The sequence below is a fragment of the Copidosoma floridanum genome, unplaced genomic scaffold (assembly GCF_036245765.1).
Source record: "Copidosoma floridanum isolate Cflo_tuat_1 unplaced genomic scaffold, Cflo_Japanese_pri ptg000001l, whole genome shotgun sequence".
In the NCBI taxonomy this organism is placed as follows: Eukaryota; Metazoa; Arthropoda; class Insecta; order Hymenoptera; family Encyrtidae; genus Copidosoma; species Copidosoma floridanum.
Window position 1 is genome coordinate 11,293,244 of NW_028321878.1, and position 14,349 is coordinate 11,307,592.

At 36.1% G+C, this 14,349-nt stretch overlaps 3 protein-coding genes across 8 annotated transcripts; 1 reads left to right on the top strand and 2 right to left on the bottom strand.

The window, feature by feature from the left end:
- Window positions 1–1,745: 1,745 nt before the first annotated feature.
- LOC106635699 (MBT domain-containing protein 1) lies at window positions 1,746–8,741 on the bottom strand. 3 transcript variants are annotated; one of them, XM_089594700.1, is made up of 12 exons: window positions 8,225–8,741; window positions 6,866–7,131; window positions 6,557–6,785; window positions 6,293–6,483; window positions 6,001–6,213; window positions 5,620–5,884; window positions 5,190–5,550; window positions 4,749–5,124; window positions 4,394–4,652; window positions 4,224–4,319; window positions 3,892–4,169; window positions 1,746–3,801 (listed from the first exon to the last, which is right to left on the bottom strand). In XM_089594700.1, the coding sequence occupies exons 1-12, from the start codon at window positions 8,250–8,252 to the stop codon at window positions 3,472–3,474; spliced, it is 2,892 nt and encodes a 963-aa protein (XP_089450826.1). In that variant the 5' UTR covers window positions 8,253–8,741; the 3' UTR covers window positions 1,746–3,471. The 3 variants fall into 3 exon arrangements, with proteins under 3 accessions (XP_089450826.1, XP_014203260.2, XP_014203269.2); XM_014347774.3 differs by having other exon boundaries at window positions 1,746–3,804; window positions 3,892–4,319; window positions 8,225–8,739; XM_014347783.3 differs by lacking the exon at window positions 8,225–8,741 and adding an exon at window positions 7,667–7,881 and having other exon boundaries at window positions 1,746–3,804; window positions 3,892–4,319.
- LOC106635710 (serine hydrolase-like protein) lies at window positions 8,225–10,619 on the top strand. Of its 2 annotated transcripts, XM_089594709.1 has the most exons (3): window positions 8,225–8,564; window positions 8,638–8,773; window positions 8,922–10,619. In XM_089594709.1, exon 3 carries the CDS (start codon window positions 9,151–9,153, stop codon window positions 10,069–10,071), a length of 921 nt encoding a protein of 306 aa, XP_089450835.1. In that variant the 5' UTR covers window positions 8,225–8,564; window positions 8,638–8,773; window positions 8,922–9,150; the 3' UTR covers window positions 10,072–10,619. The 2 variants fall into 2 exon arrangements, with proteins under 2 accessions (XP_089450835.1, XP_089450832.1); XM_089594706.1 differs by having other exon boundaries at window positions 8,638–10,619.
- A 686-nt stretch (window positions 10,620–11,305) lies between these two features.
- On the bottom strand, window positions 11,306–14,128 carry LOC106647006 (E3 ubiquitin-protein ligase RNF14). 3 transcript variants are annotated; one of them, XM_014363261.2, is made up of 5 exons: window positions 13,864–14,128; window positions 12,736–13,652; window positions 12,429–12,657; window positions 12,177–12,349; window positions 11,306–11,733 (listed from the first exon to the last, which is right to left on the bottom strand). In XM_014363261.2, the coding sequence occupies exons 2-5, from the start codon at window positions 13,648–13,650 to the stop codon at window positions 11,473–11,475; spliced, it is 1,578 nt and encodes a 525-aa protein (XP_014218747.2). In that variant the 5' UTR covers window positions 13,651–13,652; window positions 13,864–14,128; the 3' UTR covers window positions 11,306–11,472. The 3 variants fall into 3 exon arrangements, with proteins under 3 accessions (XP_014218747.2, XP_089446017.1, XP_014218742.2); XM_089589891.1 differs by having other exon boundaries at window positions 13,744–14,128; XM_014363256.2 differs by lacking the exon at window positions 13,864–14,128 and having other exon boundaries at window positions 12,736–13,717.
- Between the last annotated feature and the right edge of the window lie 221 nt (window positions 14,129–14,349).

A 14,349-nucleotide genomic window follows, 5' to 3' on the forward strand; every position in this document is an offset into this window, starting at 1 on the left:
CATCGCAAGGTACGCAACGTAACTCGCGTCTCGAGCCTTATAAAATTACCCATACTTAAGTGGTCTCATCCAAGAAATTATTGTTTTTGATTTGAATCAAGTATAAAAAAAAAAAAAACTCCATCTCTTCATAGATATTTCACTTTGTTTGTTGTTTTGTTGTTGTACTGTTACAGCAGGGTGGGGCACGATTATTGCACTGCATGAACCTCGCGTTTGATCTATAAAACTGGAAAAAAAAAAATAAAATAAAATGAAAACTGCAAAACAATTTCAACTCAAATCTCACTTTCCTTATTGGAATGCAAAAAATTGTACGGCAAGTTATACGTACTTAGCCCCGCGTGTTTTGATGTTTTCTCCATAATAATCGGTAAGGCAGTTTTCGGCAAAATTCATATACATATATATGTATCGATCCTTTAAGTCCTCAACATGAAAGCAAAGGGTGCGAATTTTAAATGTCATACGCAAAGACAAAACGAGCCCCATGCAGTTGTAAGGGTTGGCCCCAGCAGCTCAGTTTGATGTAACAAAGCAAAATTGTAGCGTGCCGTACCTATAGGTGTATGTATACGTACATAACGCCCCGCTGATGTAGTATACAGTGAGCCGACAGACAGATAGTTGAAGATGGAGAGATATTACGCGAGGAGACGCTGCTGACGTCATGCCAGCCCGCGGGTGGCGGCTTGGAACTCCATATTATACCCCACGAGTCCCATGACGATCACCTGACTTCAGTATAGGTATAATGCGTCAACGGTGTAACAGCTGAAAACGACCGGCGTCCATGCTAGAGTCGGCATTGCAGGGACCAGCACACCGATTCTAGCGAACCAGTCGGCCAGCTGGCTAAAAGAGGTTACGCTTGCAGGGAAAAACTTCAACATCAACCCGCGGTACTTGAACGCCAGAGATTCTGGTAAACGCGGGTGTGTGGGGGAGATATTGATGTCAATTGCATCGCGCATAGTGTATCAGCGCCATCTAGCGTTGCGGATTTCGCGGGCTGACGCAAACTATTTTCTAGGGGAACCGTCTTGAAAAAAACCCTAGATTCTAGAGATTTCCGCCAGAAGTAAATCACTAGGTAGATATATAGTAATAGCTATTGGTATGGGTCATCAAAAATCGCAGACCTGCAGGGTGTAATTGTGCGCTTCAAATATTATATATGCAATACGGCTAGAGATTGATGGTCACATGCATACTAAAATTTGACGAAAATCGTAAAATGTAATAAATAAGTATCCCCCACGCGTTTCACGTTGGTCGAAGCACGCCATGACGCCAGACCCGTTGGTGGCGTCAGTCAACTGTCGATACAGCAGGGCCGATATTTTTGTTGATGTACCGACGGTTGGCTGACTCACTTGAACTGCAGGTCTCGCTCTTATCTCGTGTCAATTGTCGGTACAGCCGGGTTTGCCACGCTAGATGGCGCTAAATCCAAATGAAATTTGGCGGGGTCTTATTGGTATATGTATTAATGTATACTCGATACAACGTCAATAAACAAAATATTAAAGTATAAAGACGGGGTCTAATTGCGTGCTTCAATATGCGCAATACAACCAATGCCGTACGTGGGGGATAGATCTAGTGATTTACTTCTGGTGTAAAACCGTAGAATCTAGGGTTTTTTCATATGTAATAAAAAAGAATAAATAAATTTATGTGTAATAAAAAAAAAGAAGTTCATGCAAATTGTAGTTTGATCCTTAAAAAAAAAAACGATTGCAAACCATTATTAATTTCTTTATTTTCATTATTTCTTTTTCCATTCGTTACTTCATTTTTATCATTAAGTTATTTCGTATGTAAAAATGTTTGTAAAATTAAAGATTTACACAAGTAATGTTTAAATTAAGAGTTATAAAAAAAGGCATGCTTTACAGCGCTGATTACGATCATCATTGATTCAATGTTTTGTTTTTTAAAAAAATATTGTAAGTGTACAATTTACAATTAGTTGAGTGAACATGGGATGAGTGTTTTATTTTTCATAACGCTTTGCTGACCGACGTTTTAAAGATAAAATCTTTTGCTTTTTACATCACAGTCCCGCGTTACATGTATTTTGAAGAAATAAAAATTTATTGGCTAGGTACATCAAATTATTAATCTTAAAGAGTGTTAATAGGCTCTAAAATTTAATTAACCTTGGCAGTAATCTACAGCGAGGCTCTAGTTATATTTCGATTGTTTTTTCTCTGTATTCTATGGCTTAATCCAAGAGAATTTATGCTTTAAAGAAAAATACGTTAATTTAAACTCAATTTTATTGTGGAACATTACGTATACAAAAACTTTTGAAAATTTAAAGATGAACTGAAACATTCATCACTTGGTTTATTTTTTTATCCAATTTTATTTAAATTTAAGTAAAATAATGCTTATGTACAATCAAAACTTACTACATTAGCTAGGATAATGAAGCAATAGCTTCTAGACCAAACAATACATATAAATAATACATGCTGATATAAATAAAACTGGCTTGACCAATCATGGAAATTCTATCACTGGGTAAAAATTGGAATAGTCCAACACCAAACCACGAGTTGTATTTACCATGATAGTGTGTGTTATTTAAATGACAATTTGTATGTTTAACAAATTTTTCTTAAATAATCTTGTTACTTTGCAATAGGCAACAAGGAAATTTCACTTGAATTTAAATATTGATTACACTAGATTTTCATGAATGGCTACCAAGAACTTATATACTATTTACATTGCGCAAAAAGGTAATAATTATATGGATTTCATTATTTACAGCTGTTCTAGAAGTGATGTACATAAACTTAAACCTACACTTTTACACAGGATACATCATTTACATGTTCACTCCCTTGTATGGATTAATCATAAAATTCTTACAATTCCTTTTGTGTTCTACTACGGCAAAGTTGTTTTCTTTTAGTATGAAGGATGTGGAACCAAAAAAAAAATCCCCCAAGGTATTTAGAAGATATTATTTAATTGAGCTTATAATATGGATTCATATGTAATTACATTTATAAATAATTTTAAAATACCGTTAATGAATGTTATGGGAATAAGAATGGTAGTTGTAATTTTGACTCATTTTACGAACCCTTTAAGATTGTCTCAAGTGTAAATCCATATTAGGGCATTTAAGAATTTTTAAAAATATATTTAGCATTAAGTTATTTTCTTGAGTTTACATACGATTACACGCCTTACTCAGGCTAAAAGTGGCACGTTTCTTTACGTACATGATGAGCTACTTTCAAACCCAATGTGATGCAAAAGTAAAAAAAAAAGTTTGTCTTTTAATTTAAAAAGTAGAAAAAACTATGCCTTAAAATTTTCGATTTAAAGAAGGCACTAATTTTATGTGAAAAATATTTACTTTTCAATGTATAAAACAAAATCGAGAAATGATTGATCTACTTTTATTGTACAGGTTTACTTCGTGAATTCTAAACATCTCTAATCGTGTTATAATATTTTTTTCAAACTCATTTTTGATCTCTCCTGTGCTGGGTTTACCTTAATTTTAAGTTGCTGAATAAGATCAAAGATCTTGAGTGATGGGCCAACTTTGAAACCGGTCAAGTCAATTATTTGATCTTTAGTCAGGGCAAGCAAAGCTTTGCCGTCAACCTTCCGTTTGTTGAAATTGTCGCAATACGTGGCGCAATCGTTTACACGCAAGAACTGGGAAACGTCAAAGATATTCCAATCACTTGGCACTAGCTCACCCAATTCTGAACTTTTCTGTAAACCATCTGCCACCCTCGGAATGTATTTGCTGCTCACAGTATTTGCCTGCTGTAAAAAAAAAAATAAAAAATAATTTTATGTGTAACAAGTAGTGGTTGACGAAAACGACTGAACAAAGCATATATTTCAACGTACGTTAACATAGGAAGTCTTTTCTTTGGGCCTTGGTTCGTTTGTTGAATGACCTTGACCACTCGTCGGACTCGGAAGGGTTTGATCGGGTCCAGCATCTAACGCAGGTTCAGGCTCCCTAGCATTCGACTGCTGTGGTATGCTCTCTAGATCACCACGCTCGCGTTCAATTTTCGTACCCTGAACAGGTCCCATCTCGTGCTCTTCCTTCACGCGAACTATACGTTTCTGCTGTATTTGTTGTTGCCGATGATGCTGTTGATGTTGACTTTGCTGATGTTCTTCTTGTTCAAGTTCTGCTTGATGTTGTTCGGCTAATCTTATTTCAGCTATACGTTGTTGCTGTAAACTGCGGGTGTATGGACCTCGGTGCCCACCGGCTCGTTTTATTTTTCTCCTACCTCTGCGTTTCAGGCCTCTTGGTGTTTTTGCTGCATTACACCCCAAGTTGAGAAAACTTTTTTTCTCTCATCAATATGATTAAAAATTACAACAATCGACTTACCGTTGTTGGGACCAATATTTTTTATCGATGCTCTAGGTCCTTCCAATTTGTGTTCAACCAAATCGCACCAACCAACTGGGTAAATATCACAACTTTTACAATCCAGCCACTGATCGTACTCATCCTCCCATCCATTGAAGTGTACCCTTAACAATCGTCCAATTACTCTAGTAACTGTCGCTACGCAAACTAATCTAGGATCCATCAAATCTGCCGCCTCTAGCCTCATTCCTTCGAGAAATCCATGCTTGGGTATTTCCTGATGTAATAAAAATGATTAAAATATTCATCCATCTAAACCATACACAAATCACTTTGTGTTAACAATAATAGTAGTTAAAAAAAAATCTCTTACCCTATTGAACAGTTCCGTAGGTGCTGGTATCGTGCTTGTTTTCTCCAAATATGAATCCCACGAGAACGTAGCTGGATCATACCCCTTAGGAGGTGTTAGGGGCAAGCCATGCGTAGCGCAAAAGCCCAACGGAAAGATGCAGGGTGAGTACGAATGATAGCAAAACCAATCAGCACCATTGATATCTTCATCGTAGCTGTCGATTCTGATCATTATGTAGCCTTCACGCAACACTTTCATAACAGTAGCGGCGCATATGGCCGACAAATTCAACGGATCTATTGCTTCCATCTTCATACCTTCACTGAACGTGTATCCGAAGCGCGCATGGTAGTTTTTAGGTGTAAGAAACAATTCAGGTCTCGTATCATCATCGCTGTTGAGAGTTCAAAATATTATTTTCGAACGTTTGGTTTAAAAAATGCGTTCTGGGAAACTTACCTCAATTTACCGGACTCAACGCGCTGAAAATACTCGGGGTACGCGTCTATGGTCTGACCAACTTTCGCAGCCCAACCGACAGGATGTATAAGGGGAGAGTCTTCGTGACACCAAAAACCGTTGTCTTCAGGTGGTGAGTCGTAGTAACGCACGTGCAGCCGCTTACCCACGATTTTCTGTATGGTTGCTACTTTTACTTGTGAAATGCGATTTTTATCCACGACCTCAAGATGCAGTCCTACGCGAAAACGCGACTTCATACTGTCGTTGACTTTACTGTAAAAATTGGTCGGAAGAGTTCGAGCACCCGTCAATCGCCGCATCAGAAAATCTTTCCAGTCTTTGTATTTGTTTGCGATTGCTGTTTTGAAAATTAATTTTAGTTGAATTTGTTTTTAAAGATATTGATGTTTAGAACATTAATACGTACATTTTGGTGGAATCAAAGGTTTTCCGATTGTGGCACACCAACCTACTGGATGGATTTCATTTGAACATACAGATACCCAAAAATCTTTTTCACCTTGATTACCGAAACCCTCATATCTGAGAAGCGCTTTGTAACCAGCAGTACGAAGTAGGTACGCTACCCAAAATGAGTCAGGAAATTCTTCGCACACTTCATCACAGTCAGTGTTTTCAACTTCCACTTTCATGCCCACAGTTATGTTACCCCATATTTCTGATATTGGTGCCTGTAAATGACGAAACAATTTTTTTTAACCCCATGGATACAAGTACGTTACAATGGTTTTTTGTACTTTCAAGTTTTATTACTCGATAAATTACTGAGACTAATGAACTTTCTTACGTGTTTGAAACAAGAAACAGGAGCAGCGCAAAAACCAGGTGCTTTCAATTGAGACGTCCAGTCATATGATCCTGCCATTGCGGCTGTACGTTTTCTTCTTACTGGCAATTCTTCTGGCATTACTGGCTCTGGCTTTGTAGGTAATACTGGCTTTATGTTTTCTGTTGTCTTTACTTCTTTAGGCGTAACTATTTCTTCTTTTATATTTAATAACTATTGAAAAAATAGGAAAAGTATATAGCTAAGATGAAATTATTGATTACCATGCTAAAATAATTTTAAATAAAATCACCTTAGGCTTTACGTCATTTGGTACATTAGCATCTGTAGTGTTTATGTCTATAGAATGAGTTGGACTATATGTGGAATCTGCATGAGCTGCTGTATGTTCCGAGGAACGAGCACAGGCACGACTACAAAACCGCCGTTCTCTCGTGTAAAATGCGTGTTTTACCCCGATAGCACCACATTTTTCGCACACAGCTATTGATAATTCGATAATATTATTTATGCAATTTTTCATTTTAATTATTGACAGTATACAATCATTACTTACCAATACCATCCTTACGTATAGGAATGCAATTCAAATCTGTGTGAGGTTGATAGGCTATTGGCGTTTTTAAAACTAAACCTGGATGTTTGATGGGCTTAATTTTACGAGTACGAACATCCTGTGTTTGAGTGGCTGCGTTGTTAACAATTTGTTCTCTGTCCTCATCAGCCATATAATCTTCTAGACCAAGATATTCATTTATTTCGTGTCCTTCACTTTGATCATAGTCCTAAAAAAATAATTCATACAATTAAGTTTACTAAGACTTCAGTATTTACAGCTAAATAATTTATCATATTAAATACTAACTGGCTGGATGTTTTGAACACCAACACCTTCCATAGGTTCCTCTGATTCTGAGCACTCGTTGTGAAATTGTGGAGCCAAGTACCTTACCATAGCAGTGGGAGGTACTTGATGATTTCTTATATCTTCAAAGGAGTGGTGACCATGTGAAAAGTACGGGCTTTCCGCTTGCCTGGGATCCATCATAAGTTCCTGGGAGGGATCATTGTGGACCATCATATCACCCATCCAGACCATGCTGAGTTCTGGCATGCCAGGGATGGCATAAACTGAAATACAATGTCATTATTTTCACCCACTTGCCAAAAGTTTTATAACAGTTGACAATTAAAAACAATTATCATGTAAATAACCATAGTCACTCGACAGATACATGATTAAATTCGTTCAAACCGAGGTTCAAACAAGTTGAAATACAAAGTTGTACCAATTGAAAAAAAAATTTCACAATTCAACGAGTATCCACTTGTTATGAAACAAACAAAGTTCTATATGCAGATACCACAAGAGCCTGCAGTGGTCTGTAAATAAAACACTACTTAGAAGCTAAGACAAATTGTTGCAACCTTCTGTTGTTTTTTTCATTCGTATCGGACATGTATATGTAACTTAAAGTATACTTTTTGTGAATTGAGAGAGAGAAAGAGATAAAAGACGACGACGCGTAGCATTCTAACCTTCAAAACATAATTGTAACGCAACAATAATAAAATACCTGTTTGTACACGTCTTTGACGCTCGTGAAAACAAGAAAAATATAATCAATATTACTTATGAATCTTATAACGTGTCTTCCTCACTTACACATATTCATCGACGACATTCTTCAATCATACAAACTCCGGCTCCAGCGGGATTTCAATATACTTGGTTATTTACTATTTAAACGGAAAAAGTTCATCCGTTCGAGGGGGAAAAGTCACTCGGATCTGCATCATTACTTAGTATAGGTATTTACTTATACCTTAAACTTAAACGTATATTTACAGAAGCGCGCACACAGTAGCAAGGTATATCATAACTGTAAAGTATGTGAGAGAAGAAGGAAGTGTGTGCGTACAATTATAATCACAATCACAATCTCGAGACTATTGGGATGGTGAGGAGCAAGAGAGAGAAGAAGATGAGGAGAAGAGAGCAAAAAACGAACCACAGAGAAAAGATCAGCATCATCATTCATCATAAAAATAATATTTATGCTCCTGCTTGGCTCCGATAAGTAGAACATCACACAGGCTATCAACAAACACACATTTTTTTTCGAGTTTTTTTTATATGATGGTTTTTTTTCTCCATTCAACTCACTTGGGCTTATACATATTCATGCGTTTTTAATTAATTGAAACAATTTTATGTACTAACCATTAGGCGTCTGCATGTCCATGTTCATTCGTTGAAGAAGGTATTAAACAAAAAAATGTAACAAAAAAAAAAAAGGGTAGGGGTTTTTGGAAAAAAGGCCACGGCTCAGCAAAGCCGTCGTTTCCAAGTTTCCTCCTTTTTTTCTCTCCTCGTCTCCTCGACACGGGGGCGCTATATTACCGGCGAGACTGACTGATCATTGATGCTGAGCAGCGCAGCAACACGACATAGACAGCAGCAACAGCAGCAGCTCCAGAAGAAGAGGGTGTCTGTATCATAATTCACTGCCTTTCACGATACGCACGCACTATCAAGAGTCTCCTGATCACGTGTTATTATGGTAATTTTATTTTATTTTCTTCGATGTGCAAGTAAAAAAAGCTGTTTTTAACTATCATCTTTTCCGATCACAGGGGGAAGAAACAACTGGACGCACGATTGGACAGCTTGCCAGCAACAGACACTAGAATCAAAGGGGGTGGTGGAGAGAAAGAGGGAAGAATCAACGCACGCAAGGCCACATCACTTTTAGAGAGAGAGATAGAGAGAGTGAGTCTTGCTTAGCGTTGTATTTAAAATTTACAATCCATCGGTATACTTTATACTCTTTTACAATGGAATTTTACCAGTAGGTAAATTGTCAAATGATTATATAAAGGTGTGTAAATACATGCGGTATTTATTGGCGTTTATATAGATTAGGTCGATAGACTATCAAGCCGTCGACAGAAGACATTGAGCGGGACTTTTTAAAATTTTCACAAGTTGGAGAATAAAAGAAAAGTAAAGGATATTTGTTGCGACGAATCAAAAAAAATAATTACTTTCATCATAATATATGCAGTGTTGAAACACAGACTTAATTACAAGATCCTCGTCACGGTTAACATTCTAACTAAACAAGAACACAGTCATTTTTTATTCCAATGAGTGTCCAAATGAGCGAAAAAAGCACCCTCGAAATGCTAGAGCCCAAAGAAATCCGCGTGTCAGTACCTTGGGGCCACGTAGCGGCTAGAGCTTATGGATCACCAGTAGACTTTCCAGTATTGCTGGTCCACGGAGTCCTTGATAACGCCGGCTCCTTTCACCGACTGATATCACGTCTGCCGTCCAACTACTACTACGTAGCAATCGACTTGCCGGGTCACGGTTTGTCGTCTCACTTCCCGACCGGTTTGCCCTTGAACTTTCTCAACTACGTCCTGGTCCTGAGGTACGTCATAGAAGAGTTCAACTGGCCAAAACTACATATTGTGAGCCACAGTCTCGGCGCCCAGCTGTCCGTTTTCTACACTTTTATATACCCCGGACGTGTCCAGCGCTTGGTCGTTTTGGAGGGCTTTTATCCGCGCGTCTTGTCAGAGCACCAATTGTTGCCTTGGATTAGAAAAACTTTGGACTCAGCCACCAAACAGGACACTCCCTGGACCTACACGCGCGAACAAGTTATGCATTCGCTAAAGTTCAAGAGAAACTTCGCGCTAAACAGCGCCGCGGCCGAGGCAATGTTTGACAGATCGGTCACGAAAATCGGTAACGACAGCTATCGATACAATCGTGATCCGCGGCTCAAAACTTACTTTTTGCCCCTCTTAAGTCACGACCAGCTGATGGGTCTTCTACAAAAGGTTGACGTCAAGATTTTGGGATTGTTTGCCCAAAGTTCGGCTGAAATGTATTTACCGGAAGCCGTGCGCCAGTCCGCGAAACTCGTCGAAGGCCTTCTCGATGCCAAAATAACTTTTGTGCCGGGTAATCATGACATGCACAACAATCACCCCGAGCGAGTAGCGCCTTACATAATTGCATTCCTGCGTGATAACAATCTAGTTAGTAAATTGTAAAAGTTATACGTATTTAAAAGTACAGAGTTTTTTTTTTGTTGATGTGTCAATAAAGTCTACTTGGTGAATATTTTTACTAAGCTATAAAATTATTTTGTACCAAATAATTAGACTTTTGTAGTGAAAACATTTATCATACATTTAGTCATTAGTTTACTTGGTCATGGGTTTTCTGGTATTACTCTCCATTGTTTAATCACGGGTTGAAAATTAAGTGCTTATGCGTTGGATGAACTGAAGTGGGAGCAGGACTACACATCATAGGACACAGCTTTGGGGCACATTTGGGATTTTTCTTTACACTATCGTACCCTGAGAGAATTAAAAAACTAGTTCACTTGGATGACAGCCTCGAGGTTTATTAAAAAAGAAGAGATCATTCATAGAATTAGGGAGGAACAAAATACAGCAGCAGAAGCTGTACTTAGTAAAATTATGTGTCCTCACATCCGTGTTTACTGCATTAAAGCTCACATGGTGTAAACCATACAATTTTCTAGCTCTTTCTTTATTTTATTAAACGCACCTAGATCAGTATTCGAACTTCGTTCGAGCCGTTTTAAATTAAAATTTACATGCAAAATGGATGGGCATGTGGATGTAAACAAAAATAAATAAATAAATAAATAAAAGAAACAAAGAAATCACTTCTTCAACAGTTATTTAAAACCATCTCAAAAATAGTACCACGAATGCAATTGAAACACAAATTTTTGATTAAACAAATCTCTAAAAGTCTCTTTAACATTTAAATTACGACCTGCCCCTTCCCCCAGTCCCTCTAGCACCTGACTGGTGGCGCTGCCAATAGCTGCCGCCAATCACAAAAATTGAGAAATTCATGAAGATCCAAAAAGTTCGCGATGTCGTCTACAGAGCTGCAAAGAGTTATGAGTACTTATCGGTATAAAAAAATTACCAAATGCACCAAATATTTATACCTGTGGTCACCTGGCCCAATGAATAGAGGATAAAGTGACATTGGTGGCATAATAGGGATAACTCATATATCTTCTACCCGAAAATCGACATTCAAGTAAATTGACCCCCCTGCAAAAAAACATATACCTACTTGCCGCCACTTCGCCACCAAAAATCGGGGATCACAATATTCATTCTTACACAACACTGGAAAAATTATGAAACAAACGTAACAAATTTTTATATTGTTCAAAATAAATTTATTAATATTAATAACAGTTATACAATTTTTTTTTATTTTCAACTAGTTTGATCAACAAATAACAGGTGCAAAAACTTAAATGACTTGTGTGACTTGAAACCAAGAGCATATTCTATTTTTCACACTTCTCAAATTTTTATTGTCTGACAATATTGCAATTTTTAGCAATCTCTTTTTGATTTTGATTAGGTAGAATTTTTTGAAAGATTCGTTTTGGATCATATTTGATAGAACTCATGCAGGTCATCCTCCTCATCATCAGTGGGCCAATACAATTCTTCACCACCACTATCATCCTCTTCATCATTTACATCATCATCCTCGTCAACATACAATCCTGCGTATAATTTTTTGTAACACTCAGATTGCGGATTATTATAATGATCGTAAGGATCTTTGCTTAGTATCCTGACTTTGCATATCCAACAGAAGTACGTGTTGCATTTCCAACACGTCATTTTATTGCATCCATCAGATTTCTACAAAATATTTTAGATTAATTAATATTTAATATATTATGATAATCAACGTTTTTATTGGATTTTTTATTTCTCAAAATTTATTAAAACCACTTTAGAATAAAATGATGGGACTTGGTGTAATTAAAGCGCAAAGCATAAGGATTTTTTCGTGATAGAAAAATCGTAAAACATAGTTTTTTACGCAATAAGCGAAATGTTACCCACGTCATAATATATTTCTAATGAATGATGACAAAAACAAACTTTTCTAAATGAAAAAAAAAAATTTATCAAGACAGAGTGTTTGAATACGTTTTTATATTTTAATAAGCTAAAATTTTAACACGAATTAATGTTTTGCGCCAACAAAAGAGAGAAAACAGTTTGTGCTTTTTGCTTGCAGAACAAGCATGGAAAATTATATTTTTTTAAAATATGAATCACATGATAGTACGACTCACCTCAATAGCACAATTGCACTTTGGGCAGTTTTGACTATTTTTCTCAATCCACGATTCAGACATGACATTTTCCACACATGTTTGCAATTGTTTCTTGCCATATCTTTGTTCTAATTCAATTTTCCTACTAACCGATGCTTTTTGATATTCTTCAACCAAATTTTTCCTTGTATCTAATGTTGTATGAAAAACAAAATAAATGATTAAAATGCAACACAATTATGCATACATTTGATAAATAGTAGTACATACCTGAATCTACTTTACAAGGCTCAACTCCATGATACAGAGCTTTGCAAAGAATACAAAAAGTGTATTCGCAAACAGGACATTTAGCCATAATTTCATTCTGCTCTCGACTAACCGGGTACTGGCAGATTTTTCTGGGACAGTAAATGATATCACTCATTGTGTCAAGGGTGTTGTTCAAAAGAATTGTATCATACTTAGAAAAAAATTCAGGTTCCACAAGATCTTTTATCTAAATAAAAATAAAAATGTGATACAACGGTTATCCATTTTCATTTTTAAATTAAAAAAAAAAATTTATATATCCTACCTGATGAGGTGAAGCTTTAGATGAACAATCTTCATTTGGGCATCTAATATCTTGAACATCTCCTTCTTGAATTTTAGACACAAAGTAGTTCTTAATGCATTCTTTACAAAAAATATGTTCACATGGTTTAAACTGTTCACAATATTCTCCAGATTTATCAGTAAAACAAATTTTACATGAGAAAAAGCTCTTCCGAAATTCAATTTCATTACGTATTCTGTTATAATCTATGAGCATTTTAACTGGATTTATTCCAGGAGTAATATCCAAATAAATTCGAAACCAAAGATCCTTATATTTATTTGATTTTCCAGGTCTATTTCTAGAAGACAGCTTTTTCCCTTTCCTCAACGGATCAACTGGTTTTTCATTAATCCTGTTAATGTTTAATTCACTATTTTTGCAGTCTTCTTTGGCACTTTGAGTATTATTCACACCACTGCTTTTTTGTGCATTTCCTAAAGATTTATTATAAAGTTTGTAAGCACAATCTATATCAACACTCTCTTCAATGTGTAAAAATTGAAGAGTCTCTGTTTGAAGAAAATTAATCCAAGTGAATATAATTTCTTGGCCCACATTAACCCTCCACAAACGATTCAATTTTTTACAAAGTTTTAACATCAAATTTTTTTTTAACCAAGAAGATCTTAAAATATATTTTGGCGGAGACACAGATGGATAATCCTTTGGCAACATGATATGCAGAGTTAGAGGAGGTAAGTGGGAAACTTTTATTGATTGTACTTTATTGCTATCCTCTTGCTCATTGTAAGTAAGAAAATAGTTTTCAGGAAGACTTATAAATATCTTCAAAGTCATTTTATTGTGACCATCCACAACATGATGAGTAAATTCTTCTTCATTATAGATACTCTTAAGAGCCAAAATCTCATCTGCCTGTTGTTCGTCCATTTCTGTTGATTGTAAAATAAACTTGTATAATTATTTCGATTAAATGTTGTTACTAAAAATACCTTATGAATAAAAGAATGTGTTACAAAATACCATGTAATTGTGAGTTTTTCAGTAAAAAAATATTACTTAATGCAAAATTTGATAATTTCGGGTGTGAAAGGAAAAAAAAAAATGTTCAAAACAAGATTAGCAATTGTCATAACAAAATACCGTTCGGTAGGTGTGTTTAATCCTCTATTTACTCCAAAATCTACAGCTGTTTCTTCACCTTTTCGATTAGTTTTGTCGAGTTGAGGCGACTCATCGTATAGACGTATACTGGTGATCGATATACGGATTGCGAGTCGTAAGTAAGCGATTTTTGATAAGTAATAAGAAATTCAAATACCCAACCATAACCAAAGTATGCCGAAAATTTGAATTTGCAATAAGAATTAAGAGCCCGTGGACTATAATTTTTGTGAATATAAATATACTTCAAATGGAAAGATAGCAAGTACTTTACTATTTACTTGTCTTTTTTTTTTTTTTTTCTCTCAGAACATGGCGATTATTTTTTCAAGTTCGAGTATCGCTTTAAGTCGGACGTTAACTAGGTCGGTAAAATAGGTTGGTATAGTTAACGACTTAAGTAGTGTATATTATATTGCTATACAAATGATTGAGTGAGTAAATTAATCTTTCTTGCACACAACT